We start from the raw sequence: 23,548 nt of genomic DNA, 5'->3' as shown, positions 1-23,548 counted from the left end.
TGTTTATCAGCAGGTAAAAGGCGTATTTGGTGGAACATCCCTTTTAATGTCGCCCCTGCCAGCTACTGGATACTGCCGAAAACGGATAAGGACTCCTAGGAGTGATGGGCCTAGGGCAGGTCCGGGAAGGAGATGATCATGTGGAACTTCCCTTCATATTTAAAGCAGCAGTTAAAGACAATCCTCTTTGTTGTTGTGTTGCACCATGTGGTGAGGTATAAACCAGGATTTGGGGGTTGAGGTTTCGGGTGGCACCATTGCTACATAGTCCATCCTTTCTAACTTCTGGGTCTCCTGGCAGTATACCAGGGCACGTTGCAGGTCTTTGGCAAGTCTCCTCTCTGTGCTTCGAAGTCTTGGCAATACTGCTTCTTTGGGAGCATGAAAGGTAGTGGAGTTGTCTCAGCGGAGCAATAGTGTGGTGTATCTTTCCACCTGGTCAATTCTGATCCTGATTGTGGAGGTTTGCAGTAGGTCTAAGGCTCGCTGGTCTTGCTTCGACCGAGTTACTTGTTTCTCGTTAGCATAAGGCAGCGTGTCCATTTGCCAAAGACGCTCAATGTTCTTGAAGTGCTCACAGGTCAGTCAGTCGGTTACTGTCAACAGGCAGTGCTGCTCTGATGCAGGTACTTGGTCAGTACTGGTGGGACCTTGAAGTGACCAGCCAAGCTTAGTGTGGACTGCAATGGGTCCCCTCGATGGACCTGAGTGCACCAGTTCTATGGGAGTCAAGAGATGAACCACATCTGATCTGATAAGCAGCAGGGGCTGAGCTTGGTCGACCGGAGGCAAAGGTAAGTTGCGGAGGTGTTTATATTTCCGTTGGAGTATAGTCACTGGATAGGAGTCTTCTGAGAGACCGAGGCTGTCAGAAGTGAATGTCTGACGTATAAGATACTTCTCCTGGGGTTTGGACAGGGAGGAGGCATGAAAGGAAACAGAAGCACCATGAAACTGTGTTATCCTTTGGTGAACAGTTCGGAGCGTGAGTGTCTCAGGCTCTGAGGTGAGGCTCAGGCATTGCACAGCGTGTGGCAAGATAAGGCTTTGCTCTGAGCCATCATCAAGTACTGCATAAGTCTCCAGTACTCTGTCTCCATTATGAAGTAGAACTTTCACAACCTTCAGCATAACTTTGGGGGATCTGTTGGGGTGATCCAAGTATACCTTTGTAGTAGGAGCGGCAACCATGAGCACATTCTTCGGGATTCGCTTGACTGCATCATGCAGTACCGTCAGATGTTGGTCCTTGCAGGTGTTTCACGGTTGCTTGAGTGTGCAGACCTCAGGCTTCTGAAATCGTCCACACTTCCAAACCCGCTGTTCATCAGTTAGCCACTTTGCCATCTGGTCCGTGTTCAGTTTCTTGAACTCAGTGCATGCATTCAGGAAATGCTCTTTATTGCTGCAGTGGGGACAGTATGGTTTGGGTTTGGACGTGGACCTCGGTTGTGCTGACTGTTCTTTAGAGCTTAGGTCATCGTTCACAGTGAGGAAGGAAGAATTTAGTTGATTTCTCCTTTTGGTTTGTTGAAAGAGTGTGGGTCTTTTTTGGTTGGCTTTGGAACTTCATAGTTATAGAACAAAGCAGCTCTCCCTGCTACAGTATGCGCTTAACTTGGGATTTTATCTGTAGCCAGGAACTCAGATTGGGCAAGGTATAGGTTTGATCGGTGCCTGTGCGAAGGATACCCTGTGAAATGGAGAGGGTTCTCAGCGTGGTGTCTCCAAAGATGCACTGGTTTGGAGCGGTCAAAGGTATAAATGTGTGTTCAAGTCAAAGAACACAGCAAGTTGTCCTCTGTTTGGTGCATTTATTTCAATCAGTGACAACAAGCACTGGTAAACTGTGGTCTTTATAAGGCTTTATGCTGTGGTACTGTAACAACACACAAATAATACAAAAAGTCACTGAATAAATAATCAGTAAATTAATGTAGCTAATATTAAGCATAAACATAATGATTAGCCAAAGGCACATCAAATACAGAATTAAATAAGGAAATTAAGTCAAAATGATGCTTATTAATATAATAAATTGCCATACAGTTAGCTTGAGTGCTAATGTTAGCATTACAGAACAAAGGTGTACAATAGAACGCACACAGCTCTAACAATGGAATTAAAGCCTCACCTTTATGTATTTACTCACAGCATTAAATTATGGAAACAAGGATGAGGCGCAAGGAAGGAGACGAAAAGTACATCTGCTTGTACAGCGTCGGAGAAGTAATAAAAAAATAAAAACTATGTGGCAGTTTGGACTTGGTCATCCAGCCTAATAGTGTGTTGCCTGCTGTGACTGTTAGCCAATTTCCACCAGAGGGGCCGTGTTATCATCCTCAGTCTCTTGCTTGTTGCTGCTTTTTGGTTGCCTCGTATATGTCTGCTCCTCAGGATATAAATGGTAGGTTTGTATATGACAATTAATTAGAAAAGTGTAGGTATTTACAGTATATTGTGGCCTACTGTCACAGAGTTCCTGTAATTGCAAAGCGGGTTGTTTGCTTCAGGCTGTCTCACGCTCCCGGTGCTGCAGCAGGCAGGTATGTGGTCCTAGCTCTTTGTGGCGTCCAGCCACCTGTGTAATCTCTTTATGTCGACAGTTTCACCATTGGCATGTGTGTTGCCTGACCTCCCCTTTTTCTACACGGAGACGTCACGGACGCGTGGCTGTGGCTGTGTGTGTAGTTCAGGTACTCCCTTCCCCCCTCTTTCGGTGTCCACGCTCATGACGCCACCTGCACGGTAACGTTGTCTTACTGACACTCAATGCGTTGCCTTCTTTGTTGCCAAGGTTAGTTTTCTTTTTAATACCTTTTTGGCAGGGCTTCGCTCTTTTTAACTGTTTTGGCCTTTGGTGGCCAAATTTATCTCAAAGGGATTTTATGTGTGTGTGCGCGTGCGCAGGGTCGCTCTGTTTGTTTAATTAGTTAATTTAGTTAGTCATTACTGTTTTTGTTGTTGTTATTTGATTTGGTGTGTATCTTATGTTTTTATTTTACTTTATTACATTTATATCATTGCTCATTTCCTTGTGTATTTTATCTTTTGATTTTGTAGGATGCATCCTAAAATCCGGTTTCAAATCCGGTTTGAACTCAGTTTTTGAATCAACTCTTCGATGTCCAAAGTCCATTTGTGTTCTCCCTGTGCATACTCCGGGTACTCCAGTTTCCTCCCACATTCCAAAAACATGCATGTTAGGTTAATTGACATCTCAAAAGTGTGAATGTGAGTGTGATTGGCTAGCGACCAGTCCAGGGTGTATCCCGAAGTCAGCTGGGATAGGCTCCAGCATAGCCCTGCGACCCTAATGAGGATAAGCAGCATAGAAAAAGGATAAAGAATTTTTTTTTATTGGCCCATGGCACATTCTAAAATATAATTTAACAAGATTTTTTTGCATGATTTTCTTATAATGATATCTAATTATCCATATTTTATTTGCTTTTACAATTTCCGTAAAAACATTCATATTGAAAATATGACAATGCAAGTACGACATGTAGCAATTCTGGGTAAAAAAAAAAATACATATTTCGCAGATTTGAATGAAATTTTATCTGTAGATAGATATTAAAGTGAATTAATACCTTTTTGTATCTTGTCCTGAAGCTCCGATCCATGCGTTTGAAAGGCTTCAAGTTGGACTTAACATTTGAAGCATTCGTATGAGTCTGTGGTCCAACACTCAATATACAAATTGAAGAGGAAGAAGTATTCTACCTAACAAACATGTATACGAATGAAAGTACACCCGATATCCTATGAAAAAAATAGCGTTTTTTAGGACGTCCCCACGGACTCTCCAAATCGAGCGCGCATACACAGTGTCAGATTTTTGCATTGCTAAAATACGGCTTTTGTAAAGGCCCGATCACACCGCCCGAACTTTGCTGTAGCGTTCCTGGAGCGGTGAAAAATATTAATCACCGCTCGTAACCGTTCACCACCGTTTAACAGAAGTTGGCCCCTGATAAGGCAATGGCGTATACGCTCGGCCACCGCTGATGGTCCCTCCTACCGCTCCGTGCACAAAATATTGCAAGCGGTGAGGAGCGGGCAATTTTCCGCCACAGCAAAGTTCATCACCGCTCCAACAACGGCCAGTCAAAGTTTGGTGCCGCTAGACGCAAGTTCGTGGACGCTTGGGTCCGCTAGGCCAACGCAGAAATCTTGAACGCTGGACCATTTCTGCTTTGCCAGCTTTGCCCGTGTGGTGATTAAACGTTGTAAGCGTTTTACGAGCGGACACGGGATTGCTGGAACGGTGTCAGGCGTTGAAGCAGCGATCCATTGCGGTGATGAACTTTGGTTTGGCGTTGGTATGGAGGTGTCTGAGGGGGACCGGAATTTGGCTATAAATACGGGGAGAAATGGACCAGGAACCCATTTGGAATAGCCGTTGAGTGCAGACCTCAGTTATATCGAATTTGCTCAAAGTTACAGTAAAACTGTACTACCATGGATGCTGAGAGACTTGCTATGATTGGTGCACTTGTCCAGCAGCAGAATCAGAACCTCCTCAGATTGCAAGAAGCTGTTGACATAAGGCGAAGAGAGAGAAGGAGAGACAGAATTGTGTGGGTCAGACAGTGGATACTGAGAAGGCCTGAACATGGACTGTATGACAAGCTGTTGGTGAAGCTGAGTAATGCGGATCCACAAGCCTTCCAGCACTTCATGAGGATGGCACCAGCCCGCATGCGCAGAACGCCGCTCTATCAACGCTCGCGTCACCGCTAAACCAACGTTCGCTACCGTTAAACCAACGCTAAAGCAACGGCAGCTTCATCGGTGCACCGACAACGCCCGTGTTTTTTATTTTTTTTTCCCATTTTGTGCGCGGTTACGAGCGGTGATGAATTTTTTTTCACCGCTCCAGGAACGCTACAGCAAAGTTCGGTCCGTGTGACCGGGCCTTAACGTTGCTACTTGTGCGGCGGAGACGTTGTTGCGCATCAACGCGAGAGTTGCCGATGCGAACATAAAACGTTGTAGGAGACTTTTATATATTTATATACAGGTGCGCGAAAATTTTGCTCTAATTTGATTCAATTTGTATGGACTTATTTCAGGAGCTAAGTGTGAATGAAAGGTTTGAAAAATTTACTTGCATGACTACGTATATCTTGTAATGTTTCGATGGCAAATGCTAACTGGACATAATACATGAACTGTGTGTCTAATGCTACGTAGCTATTTTGACTGACATACTACTGGGGTTATGTACGCAACTATTGAGGAATTATGTGTAATTATCTTTATTGCCGTATTGAAGTGAATCGTAAATTAGTGAATGATATCAGCTTCACTTCATTACCTGTACATTTTAAAACTGAATGTGAAATACTAATCATTAGTATTTACTATCGTAGTTTAAAAGTTCGGTTCGATTTTATATATATGTTTCATAGTATAGAGAGTCATAGTATAGAGTTTTATTGTATGTAGAGATAGATCCCGTCGACTTGTAACTTGCATGCTAAAAAAGTGTGTGCACCACTCATACATGTATAACGTCTATAAATAGTCATGTATAAATATCGTAAAGATACATATTTTCTATATTTATTGTCGGAGGTAGACCTTTGCAGCTTGGTCATTTTAAAAGTAGCTCACAGGCTCAAAAAGTGTGAGCACCCCTGTTCTATAGTGAGTGATCTTCTCCATGTGTATGTGTCTGTCACGTGTGTAAGTCATGTGGTGAAATGATGTGTAGCTAATCGATGGCTGGACACTTGGTGCAGTGTGACCAGCGTCCATGCTGGCAGCTGATTGGTCCACAAACAGAGCACCATTGTGGAGTGTGTCCTGCCTCCTCCTGCTTGTGTGACCACGACAACAACACTTGAATCAAATGAATGTACTTTTTGTCCACTCTTTATTTCTTTGTGCCGTATTCATTGTTTGTATGAATTAGGAATGAAAATAAATAATACAGAAGCATACTGCATACATGCCTGACGACAATATAAACATGGAGAATTTCATAGCCCATGTACTTACTACAAATTTATATTCGTCTCTCAGGACACGTTTTCCGACTTGTGTAGATGTCATGGTTGCTAATTGTTTGATCAGGGTTTATTTTAAAACAAACGAAAAACAAACTAGCAGGGCAGCCGACCAATCCTGAATTTGAATAGTGTAGTAGTCTGATGTCAAGCTGCTGACTTGGCCATCCCCCAAAGGCTATTGACATGGACAGGTGGACGCTGAGGACAAAAACATGCCTTAAGACAATTGGCTGGGAGAGGGGCTATGATGTGATGTGGAGAAATTAAACAGACTGAGACAGAGAGCGCCTTAAGGGTGAAAGGTCATGTCTGACTCTTTAGTATGTTCTGAAATCCCGCATCTTGTCCATCTCTTCACTTGTGGTGCTGTCCTTTGCCTGTTTTTTCAAGTATCTACTTCAGGAGCTATTGGTCCTAAAAGTGTGTCACTTCCTGTCTGACTCAGCACTGACATACCCTGGTCTAGACCTGTTTGATAAGGCCCTGACAGGAGAAAAGCACCAGCAAAGAGTTCTCTTCGGTCAAATGGTCCATGACAGCTTGTCATGCTGAGTGTTGATGCTAACACTCCGTGAAGGAAGATGTGTATTAGTCTGTCTTAAGCTTAGGGCATTTACATGCAGTCAGCCACGTCACTTTCTGTGGCATTTTGACCTTTGAATTCTCCCTCTTTTTAACTTTAGTCATTTTCTCTGCCTCCTCCTCACATTTTTATCCCTCAGTTCTGTGTGCGTGTGTGTGCGTGTGTGTGTGCGTGTGTGTGTGTGTGTGTGTGTGTGTGTGTGTGTGTGTGTGTGTGTGTGAGTGTGAGAGAGAAAGAGAGAGAGTGATCTCTGCAGACCTCATTACGTTTTATCTCATGTTCATGGCAGTTTTTATGACTCTTCTGTCGCTCCCCTTTGTCATTCCATCTGCTGCCTTCTTTCTTTGCCTGCTACTCTCCTGCTCATGGTAAGAATAACATATGTGATGTCACAGTTGCCATGGCAGCATGAGATGACTGGACTCAGACTGCTTCACTGCCAAGTGCACTCTCAAAATTACTTACAGCCTTCCCCCTCTGCTGATGACATAACGCATCAATATATATTGGAGCTTAATTAATGGTGTTACACAAAGGAACATTACATTTACTGTAACTGGATGGAATTCAGTCGTCAACTGATTGTGCATCTAATGAGCAGTTTTACATTGTTGCAGAGAGAGTTAATTTAAGTTACAAAGCTTTTGGGTTCGTAGCACCATTCAGCAGAATGGAACATTGGCGGAAGTAGAAGGAAGACCAGTGGTTCTTTAGGTCACTTTGGGTCACATAGGGTTCATTCAGAATGATTCAATGATTCTGAATTTCTGCTTGCATCTCAGTTGGAGATCGTGAGGTGGAAGTGAAGTGTCCTCTGCCTTTATCCTTTCCTGTGTGTGCCCTCGTCCTCCTCTGCTGTGCGTCTGTGATGCTGGCCTGCGGTTGAGGGCTTCCTGGGACAAGACTGAAGCTGGGGAAACTAAAGGTGGTGCGGCGGCAGCTGCTGCAAAGGTACTCCTTGTCCAGTCTGGTCGACTACCTTGTGACTGGACTGTCACTTAGTATATGTTATCACTGACTCTTTGCAGGTATGAACACCAGCCCTTTGTCTCCTGCCTGGCTGGCCTGTATGGTTGCCAATGGAGACGATATCAGAGAGCTCGAGCCCAGCCGGGAGAGTGCTGCTGCAGCAAGGTGCACACCCTCTCTCACACACACACACACAAACAAACTCATATATATATCACTTTGCAAGCAATGCTGAACACTTATTCATGAGAAAAACATAAGTGATATGCTTTGAGTGCATGTGTGTTACAGGTGGAGTGTGGCAGTTTTGGCCTCCTGATCCTCACCTTTTTCCTGAGTTTGGTGTTTCTGTATTTCTGGATTGAAGCTCAAAATGACTACAATGACTTTGACTGGTGGGTCATCTTGTCTACAACACTCACACACATACAGAATGATTTAAAGGGTCCCTGTCCTTCATTTGTAGGGGTGTCATGAGACACTCAGTTCATGACATAAGACGATACACGAGATTGGGTCTACAAGAACAAGACAAGATGAGATTTTAACATTACTTTTAAGAAAAGTACTATGAAAAAATAATAATAATCTATGACAATATATTGCAATCTACCAACTTTCCAGTCTTATGTATATGATATGTATATGAAAATATTGTCTTCCTGTTCTACATGATGTGTGTGGTGAGTCATGAGGTTGGTGTCTTTTTCAAGTTAACCCCGGTTAAATTTTTATGCCACTCTTTCATGAACGGTAGGGTACAAGAACATCACGAGATTTCCATGCAATCTTGTGAATTTCTCACGTCACAACTTTAGGAAGTCCATGTACGATAACTTGCCGTTTACCACTTTTTCTTGACGTAAGAGTTGTCAGTCCAAACCGGAATAAGGACGCAAAAGGGAGATTTTTTTTGCTTGTGTACACTGTACACAAACTTAAGATTTATGGAGTATTTTATTTTAAAAAATGTATTATAGTATCCCATTGAGATCAAGTATAATTTTAAAAGCCGCTAAAATGAACAGGATAGGACCCCTTTAAGTATATACAGTTGTCCCTCTCTACATTGCAGTTCGAACATCGCTCCCTCAAAATATTGCGATTTTTCAAACATTAATTAATTGTTAATAAATGATTGCTGTTTTGTGGTCGACTATGGCCCATTATTAATAAAAAAATATTGAAAGACAAGTCACATGTAGTATCCTGGTCACTAGACGTCAGTAATGGTACAAAACATTGATGAGACATGGCATTGCATTACCCTGATGAGACATGGCATTGCATTACCCTAACACTGCATGAAGTCAGCCATGGCATGTCCAACAAAAGTTCTCCTCTCATTCCGTGTGGAAGTGGTAAGTTTTTGGCTTCTTCCTTTTGTCTTTCTTCCCCACTCTGTTTGAAACTCTTTCTTAAGTTTAGAATAAATTAATTAGAGTAGTTAGTTAGTCTCAAGCAACAGTCCTCATTTGACTGATGCTATATTGCTCCCACTGCCTCTGCTGTTGGCCAGGGTCACACAGTGACAGCGAGGTATCCTCGTGGTGCGTGGCAGTGCTTCTCTGATTTATTGTCCCTTATCTTGAGAGTAGAAATGTCTGCTTGCATGAAAATCTCCTAAATATGTGCTTTCACGTCCTGATAATATAAGCCTTTGTGTTTCTTTTTCTCGTCGCACTCTCCAGTAGACAGCAACATTGTATGTTCTCAATGCTTGATTAGTGCCTTTTCAAAGCTTTGAGATAATAGATAATAGATAAAAGACAGCTTGGATTCTGTGGACAATCTTTGATAGAAAAAATTGCCAAACCACTAGTTAGCTCGCTAGCATGCTATGCTTAAAGCTGTGGCCATCTCGTGTCCCTGCAGCGATCCCATAGCCTGTGCATTAGCAAAGGTGACTAATAAGGGTGTCATTTCATGCTTACAGGGCTCTAATAATGGTAAAAACGAGAGCATTATAAACAGGTTTTCTATGGTCTAACTACGAAAATATTCAATTTGTTAATATTGAATCCTACTTCGCGGAAATTCACTGATCGTGGTCAGGTCTGGAACCGATTAACAGAGATAAATGAGGAACAACTGTATGTACCGTAGAATCCCTCCTCTGACGTTACCATACAATGCATTCCATTGAATGTAACTACAAATGTTTTGGTTATTGAACCTTGTTTCCTTAGGTTCAACTTTGGCACTTTGGGTTTCTGGTTCCCCTGGTCTCTGGTCCTACTGGTTGTGGCTGCTGCTCTCTTCACATACATTGCAGTCTTACTGGTATGCACAGTACATTTGCTTCACACTATCTAAAACATACTCATGTGATTTTTCTGCCTTTCCAAAGATAATAAGATAATAACCACTGACACTGTCGCAGGTGTTGGCTGTGTGTCTTTTGTCTGAGGGTCAAAGATTATACCTTCACTGGAGCCACAAGGTAGAAACCTTGATGAGGAACACATGAGTCATACATCACATGTGCATGTCAACCGTGTAATTAAATATTGTTTTGTCATCTTACTTTGTGTCAGATTGGCATCATTGTAACCTTGGTGTTTGCTGTCACTGCCACGGCCATCTTGTCTGACCTATGGAGCAAAGAATGGACAACTCTCCTACTTTCCCTGCAGGTTGCCATGAATAAACCTTTTGATTATGAGCTGACATGACAACCCATCTCGTCTTCCTCTCATGTGTCTGGTTGTGCTCCGTGGTTCTTTTTAAGGTGACGGCGCCTATCTTACATGTGGCTGCAGTCTCACTGATGGCCATCATCTCCTGGCCGATAGCTTTGCACTTCTTCCGCATGAACAAGAGAGGTAATCTAACCTTGGTAACACTAACTGAAGTTATGCAAGGCTGTCATATATCAACAGTTGTTTGTCAGATAGGGAGGGGGGAGTACATAGTCAGAATACATACAAGCAAGCAAGTTTGTATGTTTTTGTTCCCGCAGTGCGTCAGGTGGCAGTTCTGAGTATCTACCTGCCCGGGCTGTTCTCCCTCTACCTGGTCCCTCTAGGAATGTACTCTCCCTGCATTAAAGACTCAGGAACACTGGGAGCCGCCCCGACACTCATTGGACACAGAGGAGCCCCAATGGTAAGACCTTGATGCGTGCTTGATATATTAATTGTTAATATTTTTGCTTTGGTTCCCAACAAATGTTCCATTGGGTCCATGTGTGCAGCTGGCTCCGGAGAACACGCTGATGTCCTTTGAGAAAGCAGTGGAAGCTGGAGGAGATGGACTGGAGACCGATGTCACCATCAGGTACTCATCACTGTTGTGTGTGTGTGTGTGTTTCACTTGCATGATGTGGCCATGTTTAATCGTGAATGCGATTTAGGTCAGCATGTGTCCTCTGGCGGCTAAAATTAACAGCACGGCAGTCAGAGGTGATTGAACAGATGCAGCGAGCCTTGATGTTTGCGTGCTGCGTTCAGCGCCAAGGTGATTACTGCCATGTTAATCCAGTTAGCCCTCAGCCCTCCTGCGAGCCAACTCCTGGTGGGCTAGCACACCGTGTCAATCTGCAAACAGGTGGATTAGCGGCACAGCATGAACTTGTGTTACCGTTAGTGTCGTGCTGCTGCTGAGGCTGGCAGTGTAAGAATGATATGTTTGTAATATGCTCATTGATGATGCTAATTATGCTCTCCCTTTATTTTCGTAGCTTACAGTCTTCTCTTTCAGTAAAAGGGCTAATCTTCTTTGCTCTCCTCTGTGTAGTTATGACGGTGTTCCCTTCCTGATGCATGACTCTACTCTGAGGAGAACCACTAATATTGCAGACGTTTTCCCCAACCGAACATACTTTGATGCCTCCATGTTCACCTGGGCAGAGCTACAGCAGCTGAATGCTGGAGACTGGTTCTTATCTGTGAGAGAAGCACACATCTTAACGACTGTATTTTCATTATGTGTAACCAGCTAAAGAATCTTCTTTCACACGCATGCTCTTTCTCTTTCTCGCTCTCTCACACACACACACACACATACACAGAGGGACCCATTTGGCACTGTGTCCTATCTAACTGAGGTGGACCGCCACCGGGCCCAAAACCAGTCCATTCCCTCCCTGGCGCAGTTCTTGGAGGTAGCAGCTCGAAGTGGCCGACGTGTGCTGTTTGACCTGCGCAGGCCACCTTTTGGTCATCCTTACTGTTACTCGTACATCAACACTACCCTGCAGGTGGTGCTTAACCACATCAACTCATCCAAGGTGATGTTTAATTACTAGCATTGAGCACGTACAGTAAATGACTCATGGTTTGTGTTGAACTGCTACAGTCAATAACATGCTGTTTAACCTTTATGACATTGAGGTTATGTGTTAGGACCTGATGTACCATTCCTGCCTGCGTGTGTAGGTGCTGTGGTTGCCATCTCAGGACAGGGAGCTGGTACAGGCTGTGGACCCGGAGCTCCAGCAGACCTCTGGACAAAGACGGTCCATTCAGGAGCTGTTGGATGATCACATAACCACTCTAAATCTTCACTACAGCAGCATGTCACAACAGCAGATCAGGTACCCACAGTAGGCACAGTTGCATACATAGCTTTATGAAATAGCTTTATAAATAGCTTTATAAATAGCCAGCCAGCCACATTAGGGCCACAATCTAATGACATCCAATAAAGAAATTCTGCCTTTACAGAGATAGCACTCTGTTTTGATTGCCACTATCAAAGAGGTAAGAATACAGCTTTGGTATTGGATCTTATTAGATTGTGCAAGTGTCAACACCTCCTCTCCTATCATTTCAAACAGGAAGACGAGTCATTGAAGGTCACTCCTGCTCGCCCCTCACTTTGTCTTATTTTGTGTCCACAGCAAGTACCACTCAGTGAATATCAGCACTAACCTGTATGTGATCAGCCAGCCATGGCTGTACACTCTGGCCTGGTGTGCTGGAGCTCAGTCTGTCACCACCAACTCCATCCACATCCTGTCCAGCATTGACAAGCCCCTCTTCCTCATGGTGAACACTGTATTTGCATTCTATTCTCAGAAACCACAGCTATGCTTACTGGACTTGTATCCAATGTGACTAACAGTGTGTGTAAAAAGAGTTTCTGATTCACAACACAATTGTCAAGAACGGAAGTTTAGATTACATAAATGTTCCATCACCCTGCGTCAATTCAAATGAGTCAAGATGTAATTAAGAGTGTCTGGTGTCAAGGTCACAGAATCGAATGGTAATATTCATGTTCACAGCTTCACAGCTTCAATCTTTCTCTCTCACCAGACCCCTCAGGGATATACTCTAATGTGGATCCTGACTGATGCTGTTTCTGCTGTGCTCATCATCTCCATTTTCATTTTCCATTGGTGCGTATACACACACACACGCACACACACACACACACACACCTCTGCTCATTGTAAGTCAAATGTTGCGGCTCTGTGAGGTTGAGTCATCAAGGCTGCTGAAGATGGAATCTCATTATATTGTGTGTGTGACAGGTGGAGAGAGAGGGGCCTGCCCTTCTTGTCTGGCAGTCGTCAAACTCATGAGAATGGACCATACAGCAAGTTTAGGACTGGTATGAGAACTACCTCTCTTTATGTCAATTCCCTGCATTGATCGTATGTTGCTGTGTCATTGTGGTTGCATTTTCTATACTGTATATGTGGTGTGTGTTAGACCACGAAAAACAGCGATCATTTATTCTTTTTTCAAAAAAGAAATAGAGTGAGGATGCGATCTTCGAACTGCGATGTAGCGAGAGAAGACTGTATATGAAAAGATTTATACAATATATACAGCCACGCATTACAACATTAATGTCTGTCACACATGACTTTGTCACCTGTTTGACCTTTGCAGAGCTCAGCGATGTCTGGTCCATCTCCAGTGTCAACGTTCAGACCGATCAGCGCAGCACACCCACTTCACCCGCTCAACCCCACCTGCCCACCATCGCAGAGGAGTGACATAAATGCACACAATATTCATCATGACATGAACTCTCAGACGCAGTTTGTTGATGTATGTAAACGCAAATCCCAAGCACAGTCTGACTTGTCCGCAGGTGCAAAACTTCCCCGCATTCTGGGAGACTCTCGAGAAATGCGCAAGTGTGGACATCTTTTTAAAAACATGGCAGATGACTGCCTTCAGCTGCTGAGCCCAACTTCATGCACTTAACTAGCAACTGGGACGGTCCAAAGGCTCTTGAGCTCATCAATCACACCACATTGTCCACATTAGCTGCTCTGACAGTGATCTCTCACTTTTACAGTGGATAAAACCAGACATTCATCAGCTTTTTCACATGGACAAGTGAAAGAAAGACCAAGTCAAAGCTTCCGAGATGAGACGAGCTCAGGTGCTGACAAAGTAGTGTGGTCGTAAGCTGATGATACAGGGGACCTTTGCTCCAGAAGAAGGTAAAACAAACAGGAGCTTCTTTGTTGGACCTCTACTCTTCTGTACAGGTACCAGGAGCTTTAGACCAAAACCTTAAATTATATTTTTTGTGCGTGATTTGTTGGAAGCAGATGGATGGACTGACATAATGAATGTACTGTACCAAGGGAGTCTCCAAAAGGTATCTATAGTTGATTACTTATCCTTTTTTTTTTTCAACTGAATGTGTGACTCTTCTTGTAGGACGTATTTGTACAAATGTATCGTGAGGTTTGTCCAGACGTGTGCCAAATGCCAAATGTATCAGAGTGAAGCCTGACATGCTTTCTCTGTTGGCAGTGAATGCAGCATCTTCAGTGATGTTTCTTTGTGTTGTCCCAAAAGAAGTGAACAGTTTCTTTTGTCTTGACCTTTCATGAGGTGTTTAGGGACCTTTCTGCAGTGTTGGCCATGAAGTAAGTGAAAGTACGTGCCATTAAGATTAAGAGTCTCAACCACTTGTGTTTAAGCAAGAGGTCAAATGTGCGCAAAGTCAACAAAAACTGATGTTTATTCAAATTAGCCACAAGGAACGGGTAGTAAACGATAAATATATTTGCAGTATGATAGCTACTGTTTAGAATATTCCTCAATCATCTTAGTAGGGTGAACATTTTTCTCCCCCAACAAAAACAGCTTAATACAGATTAGAGAAGATACATAACAGCTTTACATTCAGAGATGTGTTGTAGTTGATTTGACCAGATGCCTTTTAAAAGTGAACATCTTTTACAATGCATGCAGCTCTGTATGTTTTAGATGATTACATATTTAAATGGTTTCATCATGTTGAGTAAGAGTTAAAACACCCGCCTTTTTTGCAAAAGAAAAACAAAACTGTTGTTCAAATGCTGGCTAATGATTCCTATATACAGTGGAAAAGTCTGGATTATAAAGTCTGGATTGCACTTCTGCCATTGTCAACTGTCATTAAAAAAACAACACATTTTTGGTCCTTAGACATTTTTAAAAAAAATTTTAATTTTATTTGTGACACAAACATTCTGCAAAGTTACATTTGAATAACCAGGTAACGTGTTGGTTAGCTGGAGAAAAATATTGGCATGCCAAAGAAGCCAATGCTTGTGGCCATGCCTGTATGAAATAAAACCAAATCAGCCTAATTTATACAGCCGTGGCCAAAAACATTGGCATCTTTGGCATGTCAAGATTTTTCACCATGAATATCAGTGAAATCCAAATATTTAAACATGAATAGTCAGCTAAAAGATAACACACATTGCAAATTTAAACTAATCTGAGGAAAACATGGTACAATGTCAGGACATGCATGAAAATATCTAAATGTACACCATATAAAACACAAAACATTTGAATGTCAACATTTATCTGTCATGAATGCATTTACACAAGGAATTTATATGTTAAATTATATTTAATATTGTACAAATAATGTAAAGTCAGCTACAGTTATAGTCTCTGTAACAAGCACCAAATATTCCACACGGAAAAGACAAAACAAAAGCTTCACATGGAAAGTTTGGCACTATGGAGCTTCTCATTCTCTGATTAAACCAGATGGTTCAAAACACAACCAAGCAAACTAAACCCAACTTCCTTTGTTGAGCTAACATAGACACTAAGATACAACATATGTCAAGGTCCAAACATCTCAAATGACACATCTGAACATGAGGGTTACGACTTCAACATTTTAAGACAAAATATGTACCAGCAGTGAGTGATCTCATTTTCCATCACTTTGTCAATTGCATCTTGGGAATATACATACACATATGTGCTGTATATGCACACCACACTAAACCACAAAGCATTGTGAGAAAATAGTTTGCATGACAAAAACAAAACATTTTGTTGCAACTACAGCAGAAGTATTGTGAGTCATTTCTTGTAAACAGAAGCACATTTATCAATTAGCTCAGGTTTTATTTTACCTTAAAAAAATGTCTATGCTAACTTCCAAAGCACTTTTGGCTGTTTGGACATTCACTGAATATGAGGAGTTGGGTCAAAAAGTCATTCGGAGAACCGCTGTACAGTGTTTTTAGAGGTAGTCGTCCTCACTGGACGTCTCATCCTCGTAGTAAAGGTTGATGTTGCTGGGACCTTCGCCGGGGTCATCCTCGTCACTGCTGCTTCTGACCGAATTCTCCCCAGGGAGTTTGGACACTTCCGAACTGACAGAAGCACCACGACTCATCCACCACAGCTGGTGGCCGAAGGTCCGCCCCCAGCTGCAGTAGTGGCCGATAGGACGCAAGAGGCGGATGAGCTGGGTGGCCTCCTGCCAGTAAGAAGTTCACTTGTTGAGCCCACGCCCTGACCGCTGCTTGTTCATGGTGGTGAGCATCTGACTGATGTAGGAGGTCAACAGGTCGTCCATTTTGTAGCCCTGAAGGTGGGTGGTGGAAAAAGAGGAGTTTATGAGATACAGTATTTTGGCTTATTTTACTAATAGATGAGGTGAGGGTAAAGTAAGGTGCTTATACTGACAGAAGACAGTCTTGAGTTCTAAGCAGCTGTAACAGCTTCCACTCTTATAGGAAGACTTTTTTTGGAGTATGTCTGGGATCTGTCCACTGAGGGTGGCATCCTTGGGCAAGACACAGAACCCCCAGTTGTTCCTGATGCTGCGTCATCGGTAGGTGAATGAGGTAACGATGTCAAAGCGCTGTACAAGTCAAAGCCCATTTGTGATAGTTTCTCCACAGGAAACTCTTAAGCATGCCTATGTGCGTAACCCACCTCTCTGCTCGAACTGCAGAATGAGAGTGGAGAGCGCTAGTCATAAAGCTTAAAAGCCTGAGACGTCGACTCGATAACTAGTGCGACGCTAAAGGTTACCAGTTTGGTCTCGTACAGCCACTCTGGCGGGCGTCCATCACACTCACCAAGAGTGCTTGAAGAAATTCTGGGCTCCATAAATAAAAATCCCATTGGGCCCCCTGGACTGCTGTTGTCACCACATCCCTATTTTTTTGGACCCCTGTCAGGGGCCCTATACGGCACCCCAGCTTACCCCCAAACCTCACTCTCATCGGGGTCAAGGCACCAATGTAACCCGTCTGATGGTCTGACGGTCCACTGAAAGAGAGTCAAGAGCAACAGGTATTGCCAGCTAAAAGCCCAAGCTGTTGACACGATGTCTTAAGGCGTCGGGCAGTGAGGCTTACAACATTGATTTCACACAGCTGGCATCCGTTACACTCACTCTGCTAAACCTCACGCTCATCCGGGTCACGCCACCAATGTAACCCGCCTGCTTCAGCCAGCTCAGTGTTCCGCCCCAGGATAAAACCAGGATCCGCAGAATGAGAGTTGAGAGCACTCATCATCGAGCTAAAAGCCCGGGCTGTCACCTCAACTCTGAAAGCATCAGGGAGTGATTGGAAGCATATAAAGGTCCCAAATGTCTTGCTGAGATGAAGAACTAATATGCAAGGACTCTCGTCCAACATCTCATTGATTAAGATCCCAGTCCCAATACCCTGCTTTGAGATAAGAGTTGTAAACATGTGCATGTGGCCTCCACCCACCAGCGAGGTTTCACAGAGGAGTTTACTTCCTCTGACAAGGTTGCCGATGGTGATGTGAAAGTAAGTGTTCCCACTGCTCCAGTTGGAGATCTTGGTGAAGGGATGCGTGATGAGGATGTCCTACAGGGCGACAGAAAAAGGGAGAAAAGGCCTCATTGAGTCACAGTAGTCTCATGGTGTGTGTGTGTGTGTGTGTGATTTTTTTTTTTTTTTTGGTTTTCTTTTTTTTCACAACAAACCTTGGTTTTTGGGTCAATGAGACTGACTCCATGTTTGTTGACGGCAATCAACAGGATTTCTGGATAGTTGGGCTCAGTGGTTTGCTAAAGAGATACGAACATAATACATAACTTAACATACAGTAATTAAATGTTGTACCTCAAATGGATCCTGCTGATCAAGAAGTCTTTGATCAGGAAGACCCAAGGTTGGAAATAAAAACTATTGTGTAGTGCAGAGCTTTCTTCTGGGCATGAAGCAACAGTAGATTGGTAACACTTTACAATAAGGTACAGAAAATTACAGTTGTTAATGAGAATGAACCTACCTAACCACTACTCATTAGTTCATTAGCTCCTCAGTAACTACTGTAAATGTATGTGCCTTAGTTTGTCAGTCACTACTCTACTCATTAGTTCCTCAGTAACCAGTCTAAATTTATGTGCCTTAGTCATTAGTTCTTCATTAGTTCCTCAGTAACTACTGTATTTTTGTGTACCTTTTATTGTAAAGTGTTCCGCAGTAGTAACAAGTCAAATTTCAGAAAAGAAGTGACACAAGCAGGTCCATTACCTTGACTTCAAAGAAGGCGGAGCCAAAGGTCTGCCATTTGTAGATGATCTTAAGAAACATCAGCTTGGCCTCTTCTCTCGATTTACCAGCTTGCTTGTTGAAGAAGGCCACCACAGACTGTCAACACATACGCGTAAAAAAAGATTCAGTGTTCATAGCTACTTCCGGTTAAGAAAAAATACTTTTCAGGTTGTACCCTTTTCCAGTCATCTGGCGACATCTGACGAATGAGATCCTGAGGGACCAGCTCTCGAAGCATCTTGGGAATGGTGGGAAAGTGGGATTTGTCATCCTCAAACTTGACTCGGTAGATGAGAGCAGCCAGCTGGAATACTTCGTCTCGCGAACACTTGTGGTAGCCACGCAGGTATTTGGGCAGTTCCTGAACAATGAGGAGGAATTGTCATGAGGAATTGTCTCTCCTGTTTTTTATTTTAGCCTTCCTCAGGTCAGGACAGGACTCGCCTGGTAGTAGTGGAAGATAGAGTCAGCAAAGGAGTCCTTCCCTGGAACTGTGCTGGTCCACAACTTCTTCATGAAGAACACCTGATAGGTCAGAGAGGGAACCATTCCTGCAAGGTGAAGGTCACTTTTCAGGAAGTTTGATTTCTCAGTTATAAGAAAGATAAAGTCACGTGACACACACTCTCTATTTTTCCCTAGTATTACCATATTTAACTTATTGCGTGGCGATATGGGGAAATAACTATAAAAGTACACTCCACTCGCTAACCGTGCTACAAAAAAGAGCAGTTAGGATAATCCATAATGCCTCCTCTAGAGAACATACAAACCCTTTATTTCTAAAATTACAATGATTAAAATTTGCTGATCTGGTAAACTTCCAAACAGCTAAAAACATTCTACAATTATTTTAATTAAAATAATTGAATAAATAAAAGAGAGGAGAAATATGAAAAACTAAATTTAAAACACATTTACGCACAAACAACACAAAAAAACCTTCAGCCTATCCATATGTGGAATTAAATTCTGGAACGGTGTGAGTAAAGAACTGAAATAATGCACTAAAATGCACCATTTTAAGGAACAGTACAAGCAGTTGATGTTTACAATGTAAAAGAAAGAAGAATCATGAGCCAAAGAAGAATTATCTGCATTTCTTATCGCTACTGGAAAATTACTTAGTTTGTATTCACTCATGATCCAGCTTTCTCCTTTCTCTTATGATGTTCAGAGTTTGCAAAGGGTACATGTCGAACACAGAAAGTGAACAAATGGATGAGCTATTGATGTGAAACGGATGGGGGTAGGATTAAATAAGCTTTGCTTCTTCCTACTCCTCTTTGGACATGTGGAATCGGGAATCGTAATATGTAATGCATTGCATTGTAATGTGCATGCATGTTCAAAATAAATCAAACCATCACACACACATCGAGGAAAAGGCTTCTTGAGACGTCATCTGTACTTCTGTGTAGAAGGTGTCGGACGTTTCGCTCCTCATCCGAAGAGCTTCGTCAGCAAACTAATAAGTGCTGGTAGCTTAGGCCTTAAATACAGTGGTGGCAAATGAGGTGAAGGCAGGGCCGAGCCAGAACAATAGATGCTAACAAGCCAGTATCAGAGTCGTTCATACCCAATTCAGGGAGCGACACTTCCCTTTTATCGTAGGTGTGAATAACAGGATAGGATTATACCACTGCTCCGCCCAGGCTTAGTGTAACGAACCAATAGGAGGAGGGTGTTGGCACACCTATTCCGCCCACTCTTACTGTATTTAAGGCCTAAGCTACCAGCACTTATTAGTTTGCTGACGAAGCTCTTCGGATGAGGAGCGAAACGTCCGACACCTTCTACACAGAAGTACAGATGACGTCTCAAGAAGCCTTTTCCTCGATGGACAACTCCTGTACGACTGAGAGCCTACACAGACGCATCACACACACACGTATAAAAGCTGCAGCTGCATGTACCATCTTTTGCTGGACGTGATTTCTTGATCCAGTCTGTCAAATGTCGGACAAAGTCGAAGAAGAAATCTCCTTCCGGAACACTGATCACCTACAAACACACACATAGTATGAATGAGCTCTTTGTCTTACGAACCAAAAGAGACGCCTAAGTAAATAGTATTGTTCCATTAAAATTCTATAAGAACATGTTTGACTTCTGACCTTGTCTGAGATCTTGACGAAGAGGCTAAAACCCTCATGGGATTTCAACAGCAGTCTGGTGGAGATGTTCTGACAGAAATCCTTTGCTTTGGTACTGGACTCCACTTCAAAGGCCTGGACAATTGGCACACATGGCCACAAACCTGCTCTAGAGACGATCCTCAGGAGTGTGTGTGTGTGTTTGTGTGTGGTACCTCGTCTGTGTCGTCAGGGAAGTACACTTTGTGAAAAATCTGCGTCGTCTTGTGCTGGATGGCCTCGACTTCCACCAGATGTGGAGGGTATTTCCTGGAGCCGTTTCTGTTATCATGGCAAGCAAGAGGTTTTGTTTTTAGTTTCTGTTTAGCTTCCAGACCTCTGAAAAAGCACAGTGTCTACAGTATCTACAGTGTAAACCTGTAGTGTGCAACTACCGTAATGCTTTGTGTAGCCTGTGCATGCAGTCGGCAGAGAGCGGGTGTTGTCTCTTGGACTGCAGGAAGCGCTGGATGTGTGGCAGCAGCATGTTACTAGGAGGAAAGAGACCAGTGCATAACCAGAGCAGCTCCCAGCCTTTTTCCTCACTGTACCTGTAAGCACACATACAAACATGTTCAACGTCTTCTAAAAAGGTCAGATAAGTTTATGTCACTAATCTCTATATGTCATTCGTCAGTTCTTTTTCAATTGTTTGTCATTATTCTATGACACAATAGCTCTTTAGTGTCCTTGTACACACTTGACGTGGTTGTCAGTGAGCTGTTTGATGATCTGGCAAAAGATCTCGTCCTTCAGAGGTTCTGCCTTGAGGGATCCCTCAAAGATTTGGTCGGTCAGCTCATTGACTGATCGGGTGCGTTTGGAGGGATAGTCACCCATGTACTTCATCACAGGTAGGGCACATATTTAAGGAACATGCTGGTTTTACTTGGTACAGTCGTCAGGTGGCCCAACAGCCTGCAGTATGGCGGCAACATTATAAACATAGTAAAGGATATCAATGAAGGCCATGCAGGCCTCTTGCGCAAGATCCTCATGATGGATCACCTTCTTCAGTAGTGGTTGTTTCAGAGGCTCTCTGGTGCAACTCCATAACTTGTCCTTACCTCGATTCTTGGTGACCATCACTCTGCTTAGTGTGTGTTTGGGAGGGGGCCTGTAGGGAGCAGACGACTTACTTCAGTACACTATTTATTTATTGCGTGGGTACAAATTTATTTTCCAATAGAAAGACAAATAAAAGGCAATCTTAGAGGAGTTTGCTGTGGACGTTTGTACCTGAAGTAGTCGTAGGAGAACTCCTCCAGTGTGTATGGTTTGAGTGAGTCTTCACTCTCAGGAAGCATGAGCTGGGACACTCTCACTGACTGCTGCCGCTGGTCTGGTGTCATGGTTACGAGAGCCTGATTGATTGGATTGCATCAACAACTGCATCACATTTTTGTCTGTTTTGACATGTAAATGTGAGCGGGAAGCATCTTTGTCGTACCACAATCTCCTGCTGAGGTCGTGTCATGGTGGGCAGGACGTAGACTGAGTCAGCTGGGAAGTCTCCTCTCTGACTGGTCCTCTCGTTGACGCCATGTGCCCAACCTGAGTTGAGAACTTGCTCGCCAGAGTCCTGGTCTAGCAAGATCAAGTCTCCCTTTTGGAAGCTCAGGAATGTGGACGGCTCACCATCTGGAAAAAGTTAGAGGACATCATTGGCACTTGTGACTTCTTTGTCAGACATCCCAAAGTTGAGTGAGGACATACTGTGGTTGGGACTGTCTTGTAGCGCTACCACAAACTTTGATCTCTTCCTCAGGCCTTCCAGGAAGGTCACCACCAGGTCACGGATGTCCTCAGCGTTGTTGGAGGTGAAGGTATACTCTTCTCCTTTGATGGTTGCCAGCGTGAAGCTCTGACTCTGCAACTTTCCTCCCCTGAAAGAAGAACGACACCCATGTTCAAGGAGAAATTAAAATAAATGAGCTATTATATGCACAATTGGACATGCACTAATGGCACTAACTCTGGCAGATGTTGATCGTTGGTATCTCAAAGCCAAGTCCAACGCTAAAACAGATCAACATCAATGTGTTCACAAGTGTGACTACAGTTACAAGTATGCCTTACCTGCTGCTTGACACCGCAGTGATCTCTGGGAAGGCAAGCTCTAACAAGACCTGTTCCTGCTCGTCAACAAAATACACGCCTGTCCAATTGACTGCGACAATGAGGTCGTTTTTAGGGAGACTTGGACCTGAAGTAAAGAACATCTTCAGGCAATTTTTACATTGGAAAATCTCACTTTGGGAATGTAGAAGTCCAGCTCATTGCTTTGTGATGAACTAAAATGATGTGGAGTTCACTGACAAAAGGCAATTGAATCTCACCAGAGAACTTGAAGGCTTCATAGAAACGAGAAAAGAGCAGAGGCCACTTGTGGCGAGCAAAGTCCACCACTTCCTCTTTGACCTTCTGGGGGTCAAACCTCTTCTGTGTGTAGATGCCCTGAACAACAAAGATGTGGACAAATTATTACGATTTACTACTACTACTACTACTCATGAAAGAGGTAATTAATCTTAAGTTAGTAACAATAAGATCTACCGATGTCAACAAACTGTTCCAGTGACAAGCACCTTTTTGTGGGCCGCCATGATGAAGTGAGCCCACTTCTCCACCGTCCTGGAACTGCTCATCTCTCTATCTGGAATGTAGGACGGGATGAGGCTCAGAAGTCGCTCCAGCAGGACCTCTGCTCCGTAGTCTACATAATACTGCTGAGATGCCAGTTCTGCCAGGTCCTCCTGGGCCAAGAAGGAGAGGAAGTCTTGAACTTGCGCTCAAAGACAGAAGAAGAGAATGTCTACAGAAAAGAAGCAGTCACCCTGTCGCAGCGGTACTCTCCAAACTTGACACCCCTGACAGTTTGCTGGTAGATGAGGTTGGTGGCGACTGTATCGTCGGCAGCACAGTGCCATGGAGTGAAGATCTCCTTTCTGAAGAACAACCTCCAGGGAGCATTCCTTTCCTGGGCTCCCTGCTCCTTGGCGTACTGCTCGCACTGGGACACTGCATCCATCACGTGGTCGTTCCCGCTGCCCAAAGATGAGACCTGCATGGTGTGATGACA

The 23,548-nt window shown here is 43.5% G+C and overlaps 2 protein-coding genes across 12 annotated transcripts in view; one reads left to right on the top strand and one right to left on the bottom strand.

Annotated features, from left to right (window-relative positions):
• Nucleotides 1-1,700: 1,700 nt before the first annotated feature.
• gdpd4a (glycerophosphodiester phosphodiesterase domain containing 4a) lies at nt 1,701-14,955 on the top strand. The gene is made up of 17 exons (XM_054794833.1): nt 1,701-1,758; nt 7,494-7,557; nt 7,635-7,740; nt 7,867-7,970; nt 9,765-9,858; nt 9,959-10,018; nt 10,113-10,211; nt 10,307-10,400; nt 10,538-10,683; nt 10,772-10,854; nt 11,314-11,464; nt 11,588-11,806; nt 11,955-12,112; nt 12,419-12,566; nt 12,837-12,919; nt 13,055-13,134; nt 13,419-14,955. Exons 1-17 carry the CDS (start codon nt 1,701-1,703, stop codon nt 13,523-13,525), a joined length of 1,854 nt encoding a protein of 617 aa, XP_054650808.1. The 3' UTR covers nt 13,526-14,955.
• A 13-nt stretch (nt 14,956-14,968) lies between these two features.
• Nucleotides 14,969-23,548, bottom strand: part of myo7aa (myosin VIIAa) — a 26,908-nt gene continuing 18,328 nt past the window's right edge. For all 11 annotated transcript variants that reach the window (XM_054793428.1, XM_054793430.1, XM_054793429.1 and 8 more), the window contains 19 exons: nt 23,303-23,530; nt 23,055-23,222; nt 22,806-22,923; nt 22,546-22,672; nt 22,183-22,352; nt 21,917-22,107; nt 21,706-21,830; nt 21,426-21,583; nt 21,167-21,320; nt 20,862-21,017; nt 20,643-20,748; nt 20,449-20,562; nt 20,248-20,335; nt 18,776-18,882; nt 18,507-18,692; nt 18,311-18,427; nt 17,758-17,841; nt 17,519-17,638; nt 14,969-16,374 (listed from right to left, as the gene is read on the bottom strand). In XM_054793428.1, coding sequence (XP_054649403.1) covers nt 16,282-16,374; nt 17,519-17,638; nt 17,758-17,841; nt 18,311-18,427; nt 18,507-18,692; nt 18,776-18,882; nt 20,248-20,335; nt 20,449-20,562; nt 20,643-20,748; nt 20,862-21,017; nt 21,167-21,320; nt 21,426-21,583; nt 21,706-21,830; nt 21,917-22,107; nt 22,183-22,352; nt 22,546-22,672; nt 22,806-22,923; nt 23,055-23,222; nt 23,303-23,530 — 2,610 coding nt within the window. In that variant the 3' untranslated portion in view covers nt 14,969-16,281. The remainder of the gene's footprint in view (nt 16,375-17,518; nt 17,639-17,757; nt 17,842-18,310; nt 18,428-18,506; nt 18,693-18,775; nt 18,883-20,247; nt 20,336-20,448; nt 20,563-20,642; nt 20,749-20,861; nt 21,018-21,166; nt 21,321-21,425; nt 21,584-21,705; nt 21,831-21,916; nt 22,108-22,182; nt 22,353-22,545; nt 22,673-22,805; nt 22,924-23,054; nt 23,223-23,302; nt 23,531-23,548) is intronic.

The sequence above is a fragment of the Dunckerocampus dactyliophorus genome, chromosome 12 (genome assembly GCF_027744805.1).
Source record: "Dunckerocampus dactyliophorus isolate RoL2022-P2 chromosome 12, RoL_Ddac_1.1, whole genome shotgun sequence".
Classification (NCBI taxonomy): domain Eukaryota; kingdom Metazoa; phylum Chordata; class Actinopteri; order Syngnathiformes; family Syngnathidae; genus Dunckerocampus; species Dunckerocampus dactyliophorus.
This window is presented reverse-complemented; position numbering and strand designations above follow the sequence as displayed.